This window comes from Ostrinia nubilalis, chromosome 3, assembly GCF_963855985.1.
Source record: "Ostrinia nubilalis chromosome 3, ilOstNubi1.1, whole genome shotgun sequence".
NCBI classification, from domain to species: Eukaryota; Metazoa; Arthropoda; class Insecta; order Lepidoptera; family Crambidae; genus Ostrinia; species Ostrinia nubilalis.
Window position 1 is genome coordinate 3,914,976 of NC_087090.1, and position 17,339 is coordinate 3,932,314.

Consider the following 17,339-nt stretch of genomic DNA (forward strand, 5'->3'; position numbering starts at 1 on the left):
TAAATTTTCACAAAACTAAGGCTCTTGAAATTGATTAACTTTAACATTAAAACGAAGCCTTATGCTTATAAAAATCGCGCTGATTTTACAGAAAAATCGTGTGAAATCCATTGAAATGATCTGTTTATTATTTTTAAATTTTTCACTTTCAGTAAATAAAATGATAGTCGAAACTTTATAAAGTTTCTGTTTTTATAGTGTTTTTTTTTTTGTTAAAACGTCAGTAATATTTTAAAGTTTATTAGGAGCTTTCCGGAGTTTATAAGAAAGCCCGTAAAAATCGGAAATCGCTGGCGGCGTTCTCTCCAATTTGTATAATTTATTTATTTATTTATTTATTTAAACTTTTATGCCAAAATAAATTCGAACATAAGGCGAACTTAATGCACTAAAGCATTCTCGACCAGTTTACCTTTGGGTTGAGCAGAAAAGAAATTTGTTTGGCGGTACTTCTAGTGAAGGAAAGAAAAACAAAAACAAATATGCTACATACATAAATAATATATAAAATATATAATAAATAAATACATACATAAAATAGATGATTGTATTTGATTTAATGTATTTAGTGTTAGTGTAGGTATAAGTTTAATAATTTTTAATTCCGTGTTTTTTATTTTCATAATAATTAATGCAATAACGTTGGATAATAATATGTATAAGCACTGTAATAATGTTATTAGTATAACTTATCGCGTTTCTGGTGCAATTATTGCTGATCTCCAATTTCCACGTTATAAACCCGGTCGGGGCATTACTATAAATTATCTTGGGAAACGGTTAAGTGAAATAGGTGTGGAGGTAAACGCTCTTGTTAGCAAATGTAAGGTTATTTTGCTGTACAAACTTTTAAGTAATAGAATACAACGTATAATGTGACTTAGTGTTGCGAGTTTTGTTCTGGGTCTAGAGGCTCTAGGTTTTTTTCTTGAGAAGGGGCTAGCAAGTAAATTAGTCAATCGATGATACTAGTATAATCACCAGGCTTGAACTAATTTTAATGTCATTTGAAACCCTAAGTTCACTTTCTTTAAGTTATAAAATAAATCACGGCTATAACATCTTTTAGTGGACCTATAAAACAATCTTATTAGCGTCTGGTAATGATGGATAAGTTGCTTGCGCTGCTTCTTCCATTGGAAAACAACATAGGCTGTGGTCTCTTAACGCCATAGGCCGCGTAAAGCATCACAATGTTTACTATACAAATGTACGGTTGTGGTCTTTTTTAGACGTTGACGTCGCCGTATGGACACCGTGGACGTCGATAGGAACGCTGACGTCTTTCGTCGCGTAAATAGCGTTTAATTGGAGTAAAATGAAATTTCAAGGTTTTTAACCTTATTCAGGATCTTGCAGTACAGTGCAGTGCCTGTCTAAGAGCAGTCGTAGTATAAATTGCTTTGTAATTTCAAAGTACAACTGGTACAACTTAGAAACAAAAATGCGCGCTCCTAAACTAGACCACCAAATAAAACAGCGCCACTAATTTCCATTGCCGAAAACAAAACAAAATCTAGACTGTCTTTTGTTTTAGACTGGCATTAGCGGTGTACCCCGCCATTATTGTTCCGAAGCAACCGCGGGATAAGCTCGGAAGCGGAACAGAACAGTTACCCGCTCTTCTGCTAACGGTGCTTGTTCGCGGGTACACTCAGCAAGATAAAGGACTGATTCTTAAGCTCATAGCAGACTTATCAACTCGGAAAGGGATCAACACCTTTCGCAAGCTGTCATCGCCTTTCGTGCGCTGTCAATCGCGAGGCGTTTACGTTACGGTGCGGATATTATGCATTGCAGTATGGAGTTTCATACAAAAAATACTGACCGCCTCGAGTTGAAACGGTTACGGTCCCTTTCCGGGTTGATAAATGTACTACGTCCTATAATCCCGATTCACTCTGTCCCGAAAGAACGCTATTTCGAATATCGTTAATTCGTTAGCCACAATGCAGGGAAGACCGAATCACGGAAGAAAGTGTACTTAGTTGGTCGCTGTAAGTATACTACATAAAAATATGTAGAGTTTATATGATAGGTATAACGTAATGTTGGCAATGTATGTCTCTCCTTTATTATACTATTTTTACTTACAGCAGGTGTACATATTTACTAGGATTAAAATATTAAAAAAAACTAGAACTCTACAATACATAATTGTACATAATGATTAAAAAAAGAGATAATAATGTCAGTTTTACATTGTAAGAAGTCCAGCAATAAGTAGGCACATACATTTATAACAAATTCTTAGGTATAATTCCTGTCTGTAAACATGGTTTCTCACTTGAATAAATAGTACGTGATAGTTAGTGTTTTTATTGAGGCTGACTATACAAACTTTTTCATCGTGTGTTGCTTGCTGCAAATGCTTCTAACTAAAGCTGTAGGAATGAGTAGTGTTATTTCATAGATTACTACTCGTAAATGTAATGAATGAGAGAATTTTGATACGTTCCTATACATGTATCAATTGTTAACATTTATGATGGCTTGCGCCAAACTCATAGTTAAAGGGCAAGAAAAACGGCAGTGATTTAAAAATAATTAACTTTTTTGTTAGTTTTTAAAGCACTTTTACACCCAATATACTTTTTATAAAGTACTATTGCATCAGCGATGAAAGAAACTGCAAATCAGAACTTATCAAAAACTAATATATTCATGGTTTGATTAATATAGAAGCTTAACTGATTAATTATATTTTTCGTCATTAATTTACATTTCTATATTTATTGCTCATTTGGAACATACTTGCCAAATTCCAAGCGATAAAAAATTAAAAGTGCCCAAAAGTGACTTCAAACATTAGTGACATATTTCCTTTCAAAATAGAATAGAGATTAGAAAGACAGCCTTCAACATGTAACTCAATATCCCATCTGATTGGTGCTTAGTCCTCTATTTTCAAAGAAAATGGATACGTAGCATTTCCAGACTCTATTTTTAAGTATAAATATACCAGCCAAACATAAAATTAAGTCATTACAGTATGTTTGGTTTAAGTAGCTCACTTAAGTGTATGGCTGGAGGTGATCGGATCGGTCCTATAAATCAGGTTGTATCGTAAAATCTTCGGTAACCGCTCTTGACTACCGGGGACCGTTAGCCGATCTGTTCTTTGTACTTACTTTACGATCGCAACAATACTATGATTGAGTATCGAGTATATTATGGCGTAGAGCTACTTTCTGTTGTAATAAGTAGACTCCGCCGACGGCAAGGTTTCACACTCATTTTGCAAATTCTTCATAGATATAGGCATTTTTTTATCGAATTAAAAAAAACGTGATAAAACCACCAGTACTTCTTAATAATATCTGGCTTAACACTTTTAGGAATTAAATAAAAACTGCAAAACATAAAGGCTTTACTTTCTTGCCTAAAGATTGAGTGGACACAGAACGCAGTAATTTTCAGTTGATCAGAAGGATGCCGGAAAGGCACGAAATAATAAAAAAAAAATTAAGTAACAGAAAAGCTTCATTGCGTGCAATCAATGGTAATCATGAACGTAGTCATGAAATTAGACCGTAAATCTTGATTAACTCTATTCCAATTCCGAATCTATAAGAACAACACGTGAAAATGCCATTTTATTTTCTCTCTTTTTTAATGGGTGTGCGAGTAGCGCAGGGCGCCATGGAGGGGTTTGTCCTCGAAGGCACCAAAACGCAGATAAAGTACTACCCCCATTCAGTGTATTTTAATATATACTGTACAGATAGTACGTACATTTGTGGGGGCTCGATTCTGAATCAGCGTATAATGTTGACCGCTGCACACTGCGTGGAAGACTGCAAAGGCAAGAATCGTTTAAATGTGCTGATTAAATATGGCCACGAGTATATAAACAGTATGAAGTCGACGCAGATGAAGGATTTCATAATGCACGAACATTACGACGATGACACGATGAACAATGACATTGCACTGGTGATGGGAACTAGAGCCCTGCCGCTGGGAAACGTGGTCAAAAGGGTCATACTGATGCCTTCACCACCGAAACTTAAGTTGGCCTACATAGCGGGCTGGGGTGTAATGAACGTAGGTACCTAACCAAACTTAATTTTTATAATGTTTTCATATTATGGTCATCTTCTTTGTCCTGTTTCATTCCAGTTACGCGGCTTTCCCTATCATGGGATGGGCCGCCATTTGTTTTATAGAATAGAATAGAATAGAATTTATTGATCACAGTAAGCACAAATTGTAGCATTCGCGCATAATTTTATCATGTATTTCTGGACATTATTTTGTTATCCACAAATAAGGCTTAAAAGCCTACTTGCAAAGTAAATTTATGTGAATTTCTTATATATTTTTGTACCGGTTCGTCTTGTAGTACCGCCAAGACGTGTCCCTCACGTTACTGGAGGCAGTTCAAGAGGTGCAGCCTTTGTCAGTGTGCAAGAAGATGGGACTGCGGCCCAGAGGCACCTTCTGCGCGGGCGTCGTCTCTGGCCCGGGGAACCCTGATTCGTAAGTGGATACAGTGGATTTTGAACACATCATCATTTCAGCCACTGGACGTTCACTCCTGAACATAAGCCTTTTAAATAAAGCCTTCCCCAATAGACAATTTGACACCATTCCCCAATAATTCGAAATCACAACTTTTCTAAAAAGACACTTCATTCTGATCTTAAAAATTTAATTTATTTTAATTTACATGTAAATTACGGTCGCATTGTAATTTAAAAAAAGTAGTTTATTTGAGTTGACAAAATAGTGACGTCACTTGCTTGTAGTGCCATACCAAATCTATGGGAGAGTTTCGTTTTGACAGTTTAAAAAGTATAGTTCCAAAATACTGAACTGTCCTATGCATGACATTGACAGTGGGGCGCCACCGTCAATACCGGATCGCTGGTTCCGATTTTTGCCATGTTGGAAACCATATAGTTGAACTATGGTAGCGCCCCCCAGTCATTGAGTTTGGTGGGACAGTTCAGCGTGGGTCATGAACACCTCTATGTTGGATATAGATAATAGATATATACATACAAATAGGTTTAATACCTCTGTGGTCAAGTGATCTCTCGACTGGGTGATTCTGGGTACAATTTGTTAATTGGGTATTTTGATTTGTTTCACTTTTGACTGTCTCCCCGAGCAAAGTTTTTGCGTTGCACTTTGCCTGAGTGCGTTATTAAACTAATTCATTTTTCGCAGGGGCGACTCAGGCAGCGCGTTGGTAGGCAAGAATCACGTACAAATTGGACTGGTCTCCTACAAAGTTAGCCACTACAGCCTAGTGATGTACACCAACGTATCATATCACTTCTACTGGATACGGAATAACGCTCAAAAACTGTACTGTCGACACAATTTAGGGTAGTAAATAAATAAATGAATAGAGATGAACAGTTGCTTCGTTATTAACAAACGGTTTATGAATATTAAACATGAAAGAATTGTAAGTTGATTGAAAAGTTTCTAATATCAGTGTGTACGACCCAAGCTCGAAAAGTTATATAATATATCCATTATCCATGAAAGAATGTAAGGATGGATGTTAACTTTATTCGCTTATTATTTTAATTAGTTCGATAAAATCTTCGGTAACATCTCCGGACTACCAGGACCGTTAGTCGATCTGTTCTTTACTTACTTTACGACCGCAACAATACTATGATTGAGTATCGGGTGTATTTTAGTATAATAGCTGCTTTTTGTAGCAATAGGTAGACTTTGCCGGCGGCAAAGACTTTCACATTTATCATATTCGTATAAAAAATATGACATCGCTTACATAATAATATTTTATGTATTCAATTTCGTATAGTAGAGTTGGAGTATGGCAGGAAATAATAGAAAACCTTGTTTTTATTACATCTAGGTAGGTACTTAGTGAATATTACTGATGATTTGATGATGACAGGATATCAAATGATGATAAAGTAAAATATATTTCATCGATTAATCACTTACACGTCATTGCGAGAAATGTCCGTGCAAATTAATGGCAATCATGAACATAACCATGAAATAAGACCGTAAAACTTGATTAATTCCATTTTGATTCTGAATCTACGAGAACAACACGCAAAAATGCCATTTAAGTTTCTTTCTTTTTTAATGGGGCTGCAAGTAGCGCAAGCCGCGATGGAAGGGTTTGTCCTCGACGGCAACAAAACGGAGATAAAAAACTACCCCCATTCAGTGTATTTTAATATATATTGTGCAGATACGTCGTACATTTGTGGGGGCTCGATTCTAAACCAGCGGATAATGTTGACCGCTGGACACTGCTTGGAGGACTGCCATGGGAAGAATCGTTTAAATGTGCTGATTAAATATGGCCATGAATACATAAAAAATATGAAGTCGACGCAGATGAAGGATTTCATAATCCACGAACATTACAACGGTCACACGATGGCCAATGACATTGCTTTGGTGATGGCGACTAGAGCCCTGCCTCTCGGAAACGTGGTTCGAAGGGTCATATTACTGAATTCAGCGCCGAAACTTAAGCTGGCCTATGTAGCGGGCTGGGGCGTAATGAACGTAAGTAGTCAAACCCAATCGTTAGATACCACTGAACCTTCTTCTCTTTCCTTCTTCATCTATCTGGTATATTAGGACCACCCTCATTCTTCTCGTTTACCTACTACTAAAAAAACTCTGAGGGACAATTAATACAGTATCTACATGTAGGGACTACTGCGGCGCTGGATGCAGGCCGCCATCAACCGGCCATTGTGGAAATCATTGGGGGAAGCCTATGTTCAGTGGACGCCCTATGGCTGAAAATGATGATGAAATGATGATGTGGTGACTAAATGATGATGATGATGTAGGCAAAGGCTTTTTCTTGCAGTACCGCGACGATGTGTCCCTCACGTTACTGGAAGCAGTTCAAGAGTTGCAGCCTGTGTCAGTATGCAAGCTGATGGGACCGCGGCTCAGGGGCACCTTCTGCGCGGGCGTCCTCACTGGCCCGGGGAACCCTGCTGAGTAAGTACACTTACAGTGGATTTGGAACTTTATGTGTTCAGTATAAGGTTTAATATTTTTATAAGCCACGATAGCCGAACGGTGAAGGGGTCGGACTGGCCGAGTCGTGAGCCGTGGAACGCGGGTTTAGTCCCCGCCGCCGCTCGACTATTGTGGTGAGCTCACTCGTGACGCAAGCATATTTAGCTTAGTAGGTACGAGGGGCTAACTAGAATTTAAAAACAAAAAGAACGAAACAATATCAATTGTAATTATGAAAGGTTGATTTGCTGTCGATTCTAGACGACTTCTCTATGTCTATAATTAGAAGTATTTTCCCCAACAGCCGGACAATTTTGACAGTTCTAACTCCTTGCCAGACAGTTTTTTTAGGGTAGCTCCCAAAGCCATCATGACCCAAACTTCATAATTCACCAACATTATATCCTATATTGGGAGCATACGGTGACAAACTTTCAGCTTCTATAAAATGACGTAGGTCTGGCGTTCACTAGTTCTTAGTCTATAAGGTTTAATTAATTTGGGTTGCTTTGTTTGTTTGACTTAATTTATTTTTTTGCAGGGGCGACTCAGGCAGCGCGTTGGTAGGCAAGAATCACGTTCAAATTGGACTGGTCTCCTACAAAGTTAGCCACTACAGCCTAGTGATGTACACCAACGTATCATATCACTTCTACTGGATACGGAACAACGCTCAAAAACTGTACTGTAGATATAATTTAAAGTAGATAAATAGTTAAATAAATAAAAGAATATGAAATAACGGTTGCTTCGTCATTTAAACAGGATGCCTTTGAAATTGTTGGCATCCTTTTAAAATAAGAGTCTACCCATGATACATAGTGCATTCCCCAAATATGAGACAAATCCAATTGATTTTTGACATTATTATTCTATGCATTTGTACCTACCTATTTAGAAATTCGATGGAGTTACTAATTGCATAACCATAGGTAATTAAGAAAAGTCTGAAAATTCTGCAATCCAACAACCAAGACAAAATATTATTATTCCTAAAATCAGCAAATCTACATTTGCATTTGTAAAGAACCATTAGAAATGCAGCATGAACCTATGGTTTTGACAGTCTGTGTGTTTTGAGACAACATGATAATAACGGATGGATTCGTCGATGGCACCTTCTGTAAACGTAGAGTTATGGGGATTTCCCTTTATTACGTAAAGGATATCCCCTTATTCAGCTTTTCTGTCCATGAACGTGTCTATCGTCAATCAGGATTGCACTACTGATTGCTCTATCGCAAACAGAGCACAGAATAAAGATGTATCTTCTTCATATAAAATAGAACAAAGACTATTCCCACCGCTCGTTTCCACCGCTGCAACTCCTGTGTAGCCAGGATCTACATCTTGACCGTCAATATAAACCTAACCGCCAAGTAAAGGCAAAGTTTTTCTGTATAGAGGTTCACAAGGGAAGCGGGTATGGCTTTGGTGATTTTAAAAATCCCTATTTTTGGGAGCAAGATGACTTGATTCAATTCATAGAACTATTTGTGAATAGTCTCCGACTTTTGAATACCTACCCGTAGGTAGCTAATAAAATTTACGTAACTAGGTGTTTCATCGTGACTAAGACAATAATCCAGAATATATACGAATAGCAGCAGAAAATTAATCAAGACTATCAATACTGATTGCTCCATAAAACTGCTACAAGCATGACTTGATTCTTCATTGATTAAATGAAAAATAATTTTAAAGTGAGCAGGTCACGAACATGAAGTGTACTCAGCGGTTAAGAAAATTACTTCTAGTCTTCCATATATTGAATTACTGCAGCAGCATATGCGGGAATAATCAAATGGAAGGTCATATAGTTGGCGGTGATTACGTGGATATAGAAGAGTATCCCCATGCCGCTTGCTTGGCAATAACATGTCATAAAGGTTACCAGAGCAATAGTTATAAATGTGGGTCGTCGATCATCAACCAACACTTTACTTTGACGGCCGCGCATTGCCTCCATGAATGTGATATTCGGAGAAGTTACATCATGATTTCGGTGGGTCATCACTACCTTAAGAAAGCGCTGAAATCCTCAGCCAACTCGTTCATGATCCACGAGAAATATGAAGATCAGATTATCTTTCCAGATATTGCTCTTGTCCAACTAAAAACTCCTTTGACACTTGGTTCGAAGGTACAAAGAGTAGCGTTGCTGAAGCCCAATGAGGTACCAAATGTATCGGAAGGTTTTGTTGCTGGGTGGGGCGAAACAGAAGTAAGTAGTGCTAAAAAGCTAATATTATGTTAATTACATGTAATTTGGGTCAAAGTCGAAGTTCTAATCCAGACAATAAAAATGTCCGATAAACGTTAATCTGGTGAAAAAGTTCTATTTTTTTACATAAAGGATAAAAAAGGTAACAATTACCTGAAACATGTAAGGCAGCCGTTGTGGTCTCGGAAGAACTGTACCAAATTCCTCGGGGCGGAGCTATCTTTAGGACAAATCTGCGCTGGCTTTGTGAAGAGAAAGGACTATGCTGACCAGTAAGTTTATTTTTAACAAACTTTGAAAAAGGAACAATTTGTCCAATTTGATTTTATCATTTCAAATTTATTAAAAAAGTTGAGTAGTTGAGTTTTAAAATCAAATGTAAAGAGTGGTTGTTAACTTTGTAATATTTTTGCTTGATATCCTTTTTTGTGTCATGTTGTCTGTCTAATATTATTTTATGGAGGCATATTCACTAAAACCACCATTCATCGAATGCCATTAAATAAGCTGGACACATCAGATTTTACAACTAAAGCGTGTACCTTTTTGTTGGAAAATAGCATCATAAGCAGCTATGCATGCAATAGCCCTAATTCAGACACGGCGGAATCCGCGCGGTTGTTGGCAGTTCTCGGACAGCTTGCATGGAAACGTAACTGCACGGTTATCGCCTCCATGCCTCGCCAAGAGAACCACCATCCACAAACCGCGCCGTTACCATATAGCCTAGCTCAGGGGTTCCCAAAGTGTGCGCTGCGGCGCCCTGATGCGCTGTAGAAAGTAAAGAGGGTCGCTGCCGTAGAAAGTAAAGAAATGCTCCATCAGTCAATCCTTTACGTCGCGTTGGCGCTTGAAAACCGTTGACTTACCCCTCATACTTCTTTACCCGCCCGTCTTTCGACTGTATTTTTTTCAAAGGGTAAGACGCCGTGACGAAATACTAAATTTGTAAGTGGGCCGCGGATTGGGAACCCCTGGCTAGCTTGGTGAATACGAGTACTTCACGACCAATTATTGTATTTTACAGAGGAGACTCAGGCAGCGCGTTAGTGATCAACCGCTACATTCAAATCGGAATAGTCTCCTACAAATTTGTAAGGAGAAGCCCCAGTATTTTAGTCTACACTGACGTTTCACATTTCTACAACTGGATCACAGGTCACACTCGACGTATGCACTGTAAACACAGGCAACATGCAAACGAAAACGGAATAGTCGACTTCGAAGATGATGATTATCCAACAGTAAACCAAGAAGATAATTTACTTTTTGTAGCGCCAAAACCGACACGAGTTGTTTCTTATGGTTAAAATTTGATTAAAAATCAGAACATGTAAACATTTATTTTGAAACCTTAATCGAATATAGGTTCTTTCAGACAACCGGTCTGGAAATTAATTCTTTTTTAAAATCAAAGAATTTAATCGCATAAGTATTTCCCACAACCTGCGATATGCAGAATTGCAGACAGCTGTCCGCAACAGGTAGTTAAGTATGATTTTTCAAAGCTGTACTTGTATAAAAAGGGTCTAGTGGACGAAATAAAATATATTATCCTATAATCCAAAATAAAGCAATGGAATACAAATTCGATGGTTGAAACATTTATGACGTCGATATTACGGCATCACTATTTAACTGCGCGTGCGCTTCCGTGTGACGTCATCGCAGGTGCACGCCAAACAGGCGAAGGAATACGCATTCTAATCCTAGATCTAACCCAAACTTGAGACTAAATCGATAGTCTGTTTTTTAAATAGTACATAGTCCACTTTACTATGAATTGATTAACTAAAATGGGTAGTCAGGGATGACAGTTCCACAGATTGGAGTTATGGCAGTAGAAATAGCGTAAAAGATATCTAACATTCGATATAACTAAAGTTTGGTTAACAAACATGAAAGATGCGTCTATGAGCTTAAAAGGTAGGTTACATTTACTTAAATAGTAGCAACTAGGTATTGCATTTCTATTTAATACTGATTGATAAAATAATAATTGTCCTAAGATTAGCAGATAAGAAAATCTAGTCTGGTAACTGGTCTTTAGATTTTCAATTCAATTATTAGGCGACGATAGATTTATTAAAAATTACGATTTCTTTGTTTTTTTAGGGCAATTACTAACGTAAAGTCTATGAGTAGCAGCGATGATCCAGTCCCTGCTTGTGAATACTCCGGTGCTGACGCTGATGCCGTTGGAGACGAACGACAGGACCCCCACCAGGACCAGGACAGGCTGCTTCTTCACCAGCCCGTTGCCAGCGTCGTCTCTGAAAAAAAAAAGGAATTACAACGGTCGAGTTAACTGCGCATAGGGTTGCCAGGTGTCCGGCTTTGCTTGGCTTTTTACGGTCTTGTCTGCCGCCTGTCCGGCTTTTGTTAGGATTTTAATTTGGTTGCCGCGCCAGGTGAAAGTCGAACCACAGAATAATATGAAGCGCTCGCATCAGGACGTTGGGCAACCGATGATGATAGTACTCACTCGTAAGCTATGACACTAATTAGGATAAAATATCCGCCCAAATGAAGCACAGAGTCCGGCTTTTGTGTTTTGGGACCTGGAAACCCTTGGTTGTCGTGATATCGCATCGACGCTCGTACGGATTGGGGGTGAACGTGGTGTGAGAGGGAGAGTCGCATTCCAGCGAGGTGAGCAGTTAACTCAGCTCGATCGGGTTGTACCACCATGCCACTATTCCGAAAAAATTAATGGGTAATTTAAACTACTTAGCTGGCCCGGCGAACTTCGTACCGGTCAGTCAATTAGTGTGTGACTTGAGGTGTCAATTGTGGAAAATGTGCAAATCCGGAATGTGCACCTTTATTTAAAATTTTGGAAACATATAATATTCTATGGCATATGTGCATCAATAATATAGGTTTAATGTGGGATTCTAATGGTGAAGGTATATTATATCAAATCGGTCAAGTAGTTTCGGAGCCTATTCAATTTAAATCTTACAGAGTCATGGCAATAATTAATTAATGGCAGTGAAGAAAATAATATTATGTGCAGAGACAGGGATTCATCCATGATCCTCATATCAGATAATAGTAAAACGCAATGCAGTGCACAAAAAAAATCGTCGAATCAGTTAATCAGAGTTTACAGGTAGCTGAGTATAATTTCTTACTTGAAAAAATGACCGATTTCTGGCATAGTGCACAAAGTTGTCGCCGACACCTTGAAGCCAGCGTATCTGTTGCAATCGTTTCGACCCAGTACTCTCTGCTTCGTGGCTTTCAGCGATCGTGCCTTGCTGAAGTCTGGCAACTTTGTAGGTTTTTCCGTTACCTGAAATCAAACACAGGTAAACCCATAACGTGGCCAGATGTCCTCACAAAAGTTACAGGAAGGCGCTGGATGAAAACCACTCTGGAAATAATTGAGGGAGACCTATGTTCAGCAGTGTACGTCCTATGGCTAAATGATGAAAACTCATAAAACACATTTTATTTTTGCAAGTAGGTAGGCTTTACAAAGCAATTTCACACGTCCCAGTATTAACCCTACCACTGCTTCTGGACAATAAATGGGCCAGTTCTGAGAAGAAGCAGCGCAAGAAACTCAGTTAGATGATGATGATGAGTCTTTCTTTCTATAACATTTTTTTAATTGTAAAATACTTGCCCGTTGCTTGCCCCAGCCCGCAGAAAATACAATATCTTCTACTTTAGGCTCCTTCGTCGTCAGTGGTATCTTCTTGATGTAGTGCTGCAGCGGCACTCGATCGCTCAAAAAGGCCACTGCCAGGTTGTTCCTGCCTTTCTCCTCGTCATATTTGGGATTTATCTCATAATCCACAACCTGTCTCACAGCCCTAAACTTATTGGGAATGGTTCCACCGAAGTAAGCGTACATTATCCCTCTACTGTACCGTAGCTCGTCTACGCAGTGAGCAGCCGTCAGAACCGCTTGCACCATTATTAAGGAGCCACCGCAAGAAGACGGCGACGTCGTTTCGAAGTAAAGGAACGACGCGTACGAATACTGGTCAATTCCCACATCGTAACCACTGTAAATTCGGCTTTCCAACTCTGGCAACTTTGTACTATTGTTAAAACACCGCACAGAAACTAATATTAGTACAACAAAGAATACTGTTAACATTGTTAAATTTATCAAAGTTTAAAGCCTCTAAATTACTGGAATATTTACGTCCCTACCTAATTAGTGCTCTTGGCTCGTTTGAGTTTAATTGACAGTAAATACGGCGACTTTATAAGCCAGCCGATTAATTGCCTAAGTTACATAGTAATTAAGCAATCTGTTGTTTAATATGCAAATAAAATCTTACATTATGTAATAGCTTTCGCGTAAAAATGCGTCAATAAACGTAAATCAAGCTTAATCAAGCCTACCGGTACTTAAGTCAAAGCTACTAAGTGTCGTTATAATGGAGGACTATTTTGTAAGTAATAAAGTCTTCAAACCGTTTTGAGTCCTTACAATTTTAATTCATTAGAAAAAAATACGGTTGCGCACAAATTGCATGGAAAATCGTTTCTTGGTTAGTACCATAGCTATATCTATCTTCATCTGCCTTTTGGTTCCGGTGAAGTAAGAATAGGAGTAGGTATGAGTGATACTCCTTCCATAAACAAAAAGTGACTAAAGGACAAATATGTAAACATCAGGACTCCCCAACCCAAGCACCAAATTCTCCATTTGTATTTGAAAATTTCAAGACAGCCGTTCTTCTTCAGTGGAGACTCACACCCGTATTCACAAACATTACTATGAGGTCTCACAGTGCGCGTGGACGCACAGGGTGACACACGAACTAATCACATAGCTCTGTTCAACGCTGTGCGTTCGATTTGCTGCTTCACTTAAGAAAGCATCGTTTGTGAATACAGGCGTAAATGACCTGACGATGAAATTGCCAGTTTTAGTTATGATACCGTTAATAATATCATTCCAAAAACATTTAGTGACTGCACCACACAATTTATCAGGAGCAAAAGGTATGCTTCATTCATGCGATGCGACGGCGCGCGCATGCGTAAGCGCCAGTGCCCATTCATTGTGCCGTATTAGTCCGTCCCCAGGGGCCCACTGCTGGGACCGAACGGTCAACGCGAAAGGAAGTGCCTTTAGGGAAACTCGGATAGGAAAGTTATTTTCATTCAAGCGGAATGAAAGTAGACTTTGTATTCAAATATTTAAGCGGTAAGTATTAGATGATTTTTACATTATTTGATTTTACTGTTTCCAAATAATTTACAAAGAACTTTAGCAGAATAATTGTTTTTCCAACAATTTTCAGGAAATCGATACCTATCTGGAGTTTCATGATGAAGAAATTGAAATGTAAGATTCTTGTCAACATTAATAAGTAGGGCAACATTAGTAACATTAGTATGGTTAATAAGGCTTTGAAATTAATAATTAGATTCAGAATGTAATTTTTACTAAAGTTAGGTAAACTGGAATAGCCAGCGTCCTGTAGTTAGACTAATTTTATTGCAGGCTGTCACTACAGTCTTGTAGGCTTAGTCCTTAGTTAATTCTCCTTTATACATCTTATGATACTTAAGCCTACATCGTTTGACAGCATCATCATCTATCCACGCCACTCATTCACCTAAACAACAATCTCCACCAGTTAATTAGCAAAAATCAACAGCCGCACTTTCGAAACAATAAGTAGCTCTAGTATGATCGACGGGCAGCAAGCAGTATCCGTGACAAATCGTGCAGCCGGCGTTTCAGTGGCAGACGATAAATTACTGCTTATCGCGCATACCCGCTTGTTAACACGTGTCCGAGAAGGGCCACTGGTGGTTCTCAACATGTAGTTTTGTCCCCAATAGGGTTTACCCTCTATGTAGGGTTTAAGGTAGGAAGAACGGGAATTAGCGACATTCAAAAATTATATTTAGCATGTTTACAAGTAGATTGCTTATAACTGTAAGTGAGCTGTATAATTTTCAGGGATTTATCCTATTGATATTTCAGTTAAAAGCCTCATTGATATTGGTTAACTCTATGTAAGAAAATATCCAGCATAATGTTGACACAATGTATATTGCGACTGAGTATTTTCATGACTGAAATAATGTATGTCCTTTCAAACAAAAAAAGATTTCTTAAATTTGTATTGGCGTCTTGAGCAACCATTTTGTTTAAATCGGTTACAAATGATAAGCGATAGATAAACCTACACAAGTACCCTTTGATGAAAGGACACATGAAAAGTTTGAGAAGCACATATCAACCATCACTATTAACGATCGGAGCGAATCGACGCGAAAGCGAGCTACTGCTTTCTATCTCCGTAGATTCGGTCGGGAGCGATTGTCCTCGTGGCTAATGCATCCAAATGTCGATAACTGATACTAAACTTATTAAGGTTTAACTTTAACTAATGGAGTTCCTAATAACTCTAGATAGCGCCATATTAACTTATTTGCTGGGTAAGGGCTGCATTATTGGGTGATTTATTCAAGTCATAAAATTAAATGTGCTCGAACACATCCATATTTTTATGGTTTGCACAGAAGTGATTGGGAAATTGATACTTTAATATGATTAGGGCAGATTTTTCAATCGTCGGATAAGTTTTAGCTGAAGAATAGGCACATTGACAGTTTCAGTATGGGAAATATCTTCAGTTAAATGATATCTGATGATTGAAAAATTAGCCTGTTAGTATATGCGATGTCCACCCGGACAAACTATTTTTTTCATTATACTTACTTCTTTTCAACCGACTTCAAAAAAGGAGGAGGTTCTCAATTCGACCCGTATGTTTTTTTTTTTTTTTTTTCCTATGTTTGTTACGCGATAACTCCGCCAATTATGAACCGATTTGAACAAATCTTTTTTCGGCGTATAGGTAATACCTCAAGGGTGGTCCCATTTAAATTTAATAATAGAAAAAACAACCCCCAAGGGTGGAAAATTGGGGATGAACTTTTTTATACGCAATATCTCCGCCGATTATAAATCAATTTGAACGATTATTTTTTTGTTGAATAGGTATTATCAAAAGGGTGGTTTCATGCGAATTTGAAGAAAATATTTCACCCCCAAGGGTGGAAAATTGGGGATGAACTTTTTTATACGCTATATTTTTACATTTTAGTTTTTTTTGTGTTCACGCATTTGAAGTCGGTTTTATTTTTTAAAAAAGTTAATTATAGTTCCAGTATAATATGTAGATAGTGGGCCAGTTAACGTTCCACATTGTAGAGATGTCCACATGTTGACCGCATGATTACGAGAGCTCCAAGAAAATTTTTCGCCCATCACCAACTTAAGAAAATTATTTGCAGATAGCAAAGTTACTGAAAAATGGAAAACTTCCCGATATTATCAGTCAAGTTACACATTCCTATAGCATCTTTCAAAGAAATTACCATTAAAGCCGCTAACGTGATCACATATGAGCTCTATAATTACGCTCGTAAGTACATCGTGTGAGTCAAAAAACCAACACGTACCAAATTACATCAGGGTCATCAGGTAGCTACTCTCCATTGATATTCGAGTGATGTGTAAAATCAATTGAATACGAATAATGAGTTCGACGAAAAATAATCACAGATCTTTTACGAGTATATTTCTCGAAAACACTCACTCTCTCTCTAATTTATTAAAACTCATGAAGATAATATTGCTGCTCTTCAGCCGAGAGTGACGATATTATTTGTCCATCAGATAGAAGAGAATAGGTGAGCATCGAGCTCTTCACAATAAAGTTCATTTCATTTCTCTTTGGGAAAGGACCATATCCAGCAGTGTATCTTGAAGAACTTTGACGATGATTATAATGCTAAATGCCCTCGAAAAACTGCTTCATAAGCCCCAGGTGTAGTGTAAATGAACACTGGCGTCACTCTACTATTCAATAGTTTATTGCTAAAACATAATGACATAAGATGTTTATGTTTATTGTGATACCAATATTCATCAGATTGCTCTTATTTCATAGTACCCAGAATATTCAGAATTAATATGGTGAATAACCTTATTCGTATTTGTTGCAGCACTATATCGACTCATCACGTATAATCGATACTCACGAGCGCGTTTAAGGCACTATCTCGAATAATAACGTAAGTATTGTGGTTGACCGCCGCAAAAAGTGCACCATCAGATGAAATTATAACGGTCTCTAAT

General features: G+C 38.0%; 4 protein-coding genes across 4 annotated transcripts; 3 read left to right on the top strand and 1 right to left on the bottom strand.

Annotated features, from left to right (window-relative positions):
- The first annotated feature begins 3,570 nt into the window (after nt 1-3,570).
- On the top strand, nt 3,571-5,357 carry LOC135088232 (mast cell protease 1A-like). Its single transcript, XM_063983110.1, has 3 exons — nt 3,571-4,047; nt 4,346-4,482; nt 5,176-5,357. Exons 1-3 carry the CDS (start codon nt 3,589-3,591, stop codon nt 5,339-5,341), a joined length of 762 nt encoding a protein of 253 aa, XP_063839180.1. The 5' UTR covers nt 3,571-3,588; the 3' UTR covers nt 5,342-5,357.
- A 714-nt stretch (nt 5,358-6,071) lies between these two features.
- LOC135088233 (mast cell protease 1A-like) lies at nt 6,072-7,726 on the top strand. Its single transcript, XM_063983111.1, has 3 exons — nt 6,072-6,513; nt 6,827-6,963; nt 7,526-7,726. Exons 1-3 carry the CDS (start codon nt 6,082-6,084, stop codon nt 7,689-7,691), a joined length of 735 nt encoding a protein of 244 aa, XP_063839181.1. The 5' UTR covers nt 6,072-6,081; the 3' UTR covers nt 7,692-7,726.
- A 938-nt stretch (nt 7,727-8,664) lies between these two features.
- LOC135088234 (chymotrypsin-1-like) lies at nt 8,665-10,542 on the top strand. The gene is made up of 3 exons (XM_063983112.1): nt 8,665-9,208; nt 9,341-9,480; nt 10,236-10,542. The coding sequence occupies exons 1-3, from the start codon at nt 8,705-8,707 to the stop codon at nt 10,516-10,518; spliced, it is 927 nt and encodes a 308-aa protein (XP_063839182.1). The 5' UTR covers nt 8,665-8,704; the 3' UTR covers nt 10,519-10,542.
- Nucleotides 10,543-10,562: 20 nt separating this feature from the next.
- Nucleotides 10,563-13,399, bottom strand: LOC135088127 (trypsin alpha-like). The gene is made up of 4 exons (XM_063983009.1): nt 12,843-13,399; nt 12,346-12,506; nt 11,337-11,481; nt 10,563-10,595 (listed from the first exon to the last, which is right to left on the bottom strand). Exons 1-4 carry the CDS (start codon nt 13,320-13,322, stop codon nt 10,563-10,565), a joined length of 819 nt encoding a protein of 272 aa, XP_063839079.1. The 5' UTR covers nt 13,323-13,399.
- Between the last annotated feature and the right edge of the window lie 3,940 nt (nt 13,400-17,339).

Excerpts from the sequence above, each read along its gene's own strand:
- LOC135088232 (XM_063983110.1), top strand. The coding sequence starts at position 3,589 with ATGCCATTTTATTTTCTCTCTTTTTTAATGGGTGTGCGAGTAGCGCAG. Across the intron at positions 4,048-4,345 it reads CGGGCTGGGGTGTAATGAAC|TACCGCCAAGACGTGTCCCT; the intron begins GTAGGTACCTAA and ends TTCGTCTTGTAG. Across the intron at positions 4,483-5,175 it reads GGCCCGGGGAACCCTGATTC|GGGCGACTCAGGCAGCGCGT; the intron begins GTAAGTGGATAC and ends CATTTTTCGCAG.
- LOC135088233 (XM_063983111.1), top strand. The coding sequence starts at position 6,082 with ATGGGGCTGCAAGTAGCGCAAGCCGCGATGGAAGGGTTTGTCCTCGAC. Across the intron at positions 6,514-6,826 it reads CGGGCTGGGGCGTAATGAAC|TACCGCGACGATGTGTCCCT; the intron begins GTAAGTAGTCAA and ends TTTTTCTTGCAG. Across the intron at positions 6,964-7,525 it reads GGCCCGGGGAACCCTGCTGA|GGGCGACTCAGGCAGCGCGT; the intron begins GTAAGTACACTT and ends ATTTTTTTGCAG.
- LOC135088234 (XM_063983112.1), top strand. The coding sequence starts at position 8,705 with ATGAAGTGTACTCAGCGGTTAAGAAAATTACTTCTAGTCTTCCATATA. Across the intron at positions 9,209-9,340 it reads CTGGGTGGGGCGAAACAGAA|GATAAAAAAGGTAACAATTA; the intron begins GTAAGTAGTGCT and ends TTTTACATAAAG. Across the intron at positions 9,481-10,235 it reads AGAAAGGACTATGCTGACCA|AGGAGACTCAGGCAGCGCGT; the intron begins GTAAGTTTATTT and ends TGTATTTTACAG.
- LOC135088127 (XM_063983009.1), bottom strand. The coding sequence starts at position 13,322 with ATGTTAACAGTATTCTTTGTTGTACTAATATTAGTTTCTGTGCGGTGT. Across the intron at positions 12,507-12,842 it reads CGGGCTGGGGCAAGCAACGG|GTAACGGAAAAACCTACAAA; the intron begins GCAAGTATTTTA and ends GTTTGATTTCAG. Across the intron at positions 10,596-11,336 it reads CTGCTACTCATAGACTTTAC|ACCGGTTGTCTGAAAGAACC; the intron begins GTTAGTAATTGC and ends ATTAATTTCCAG.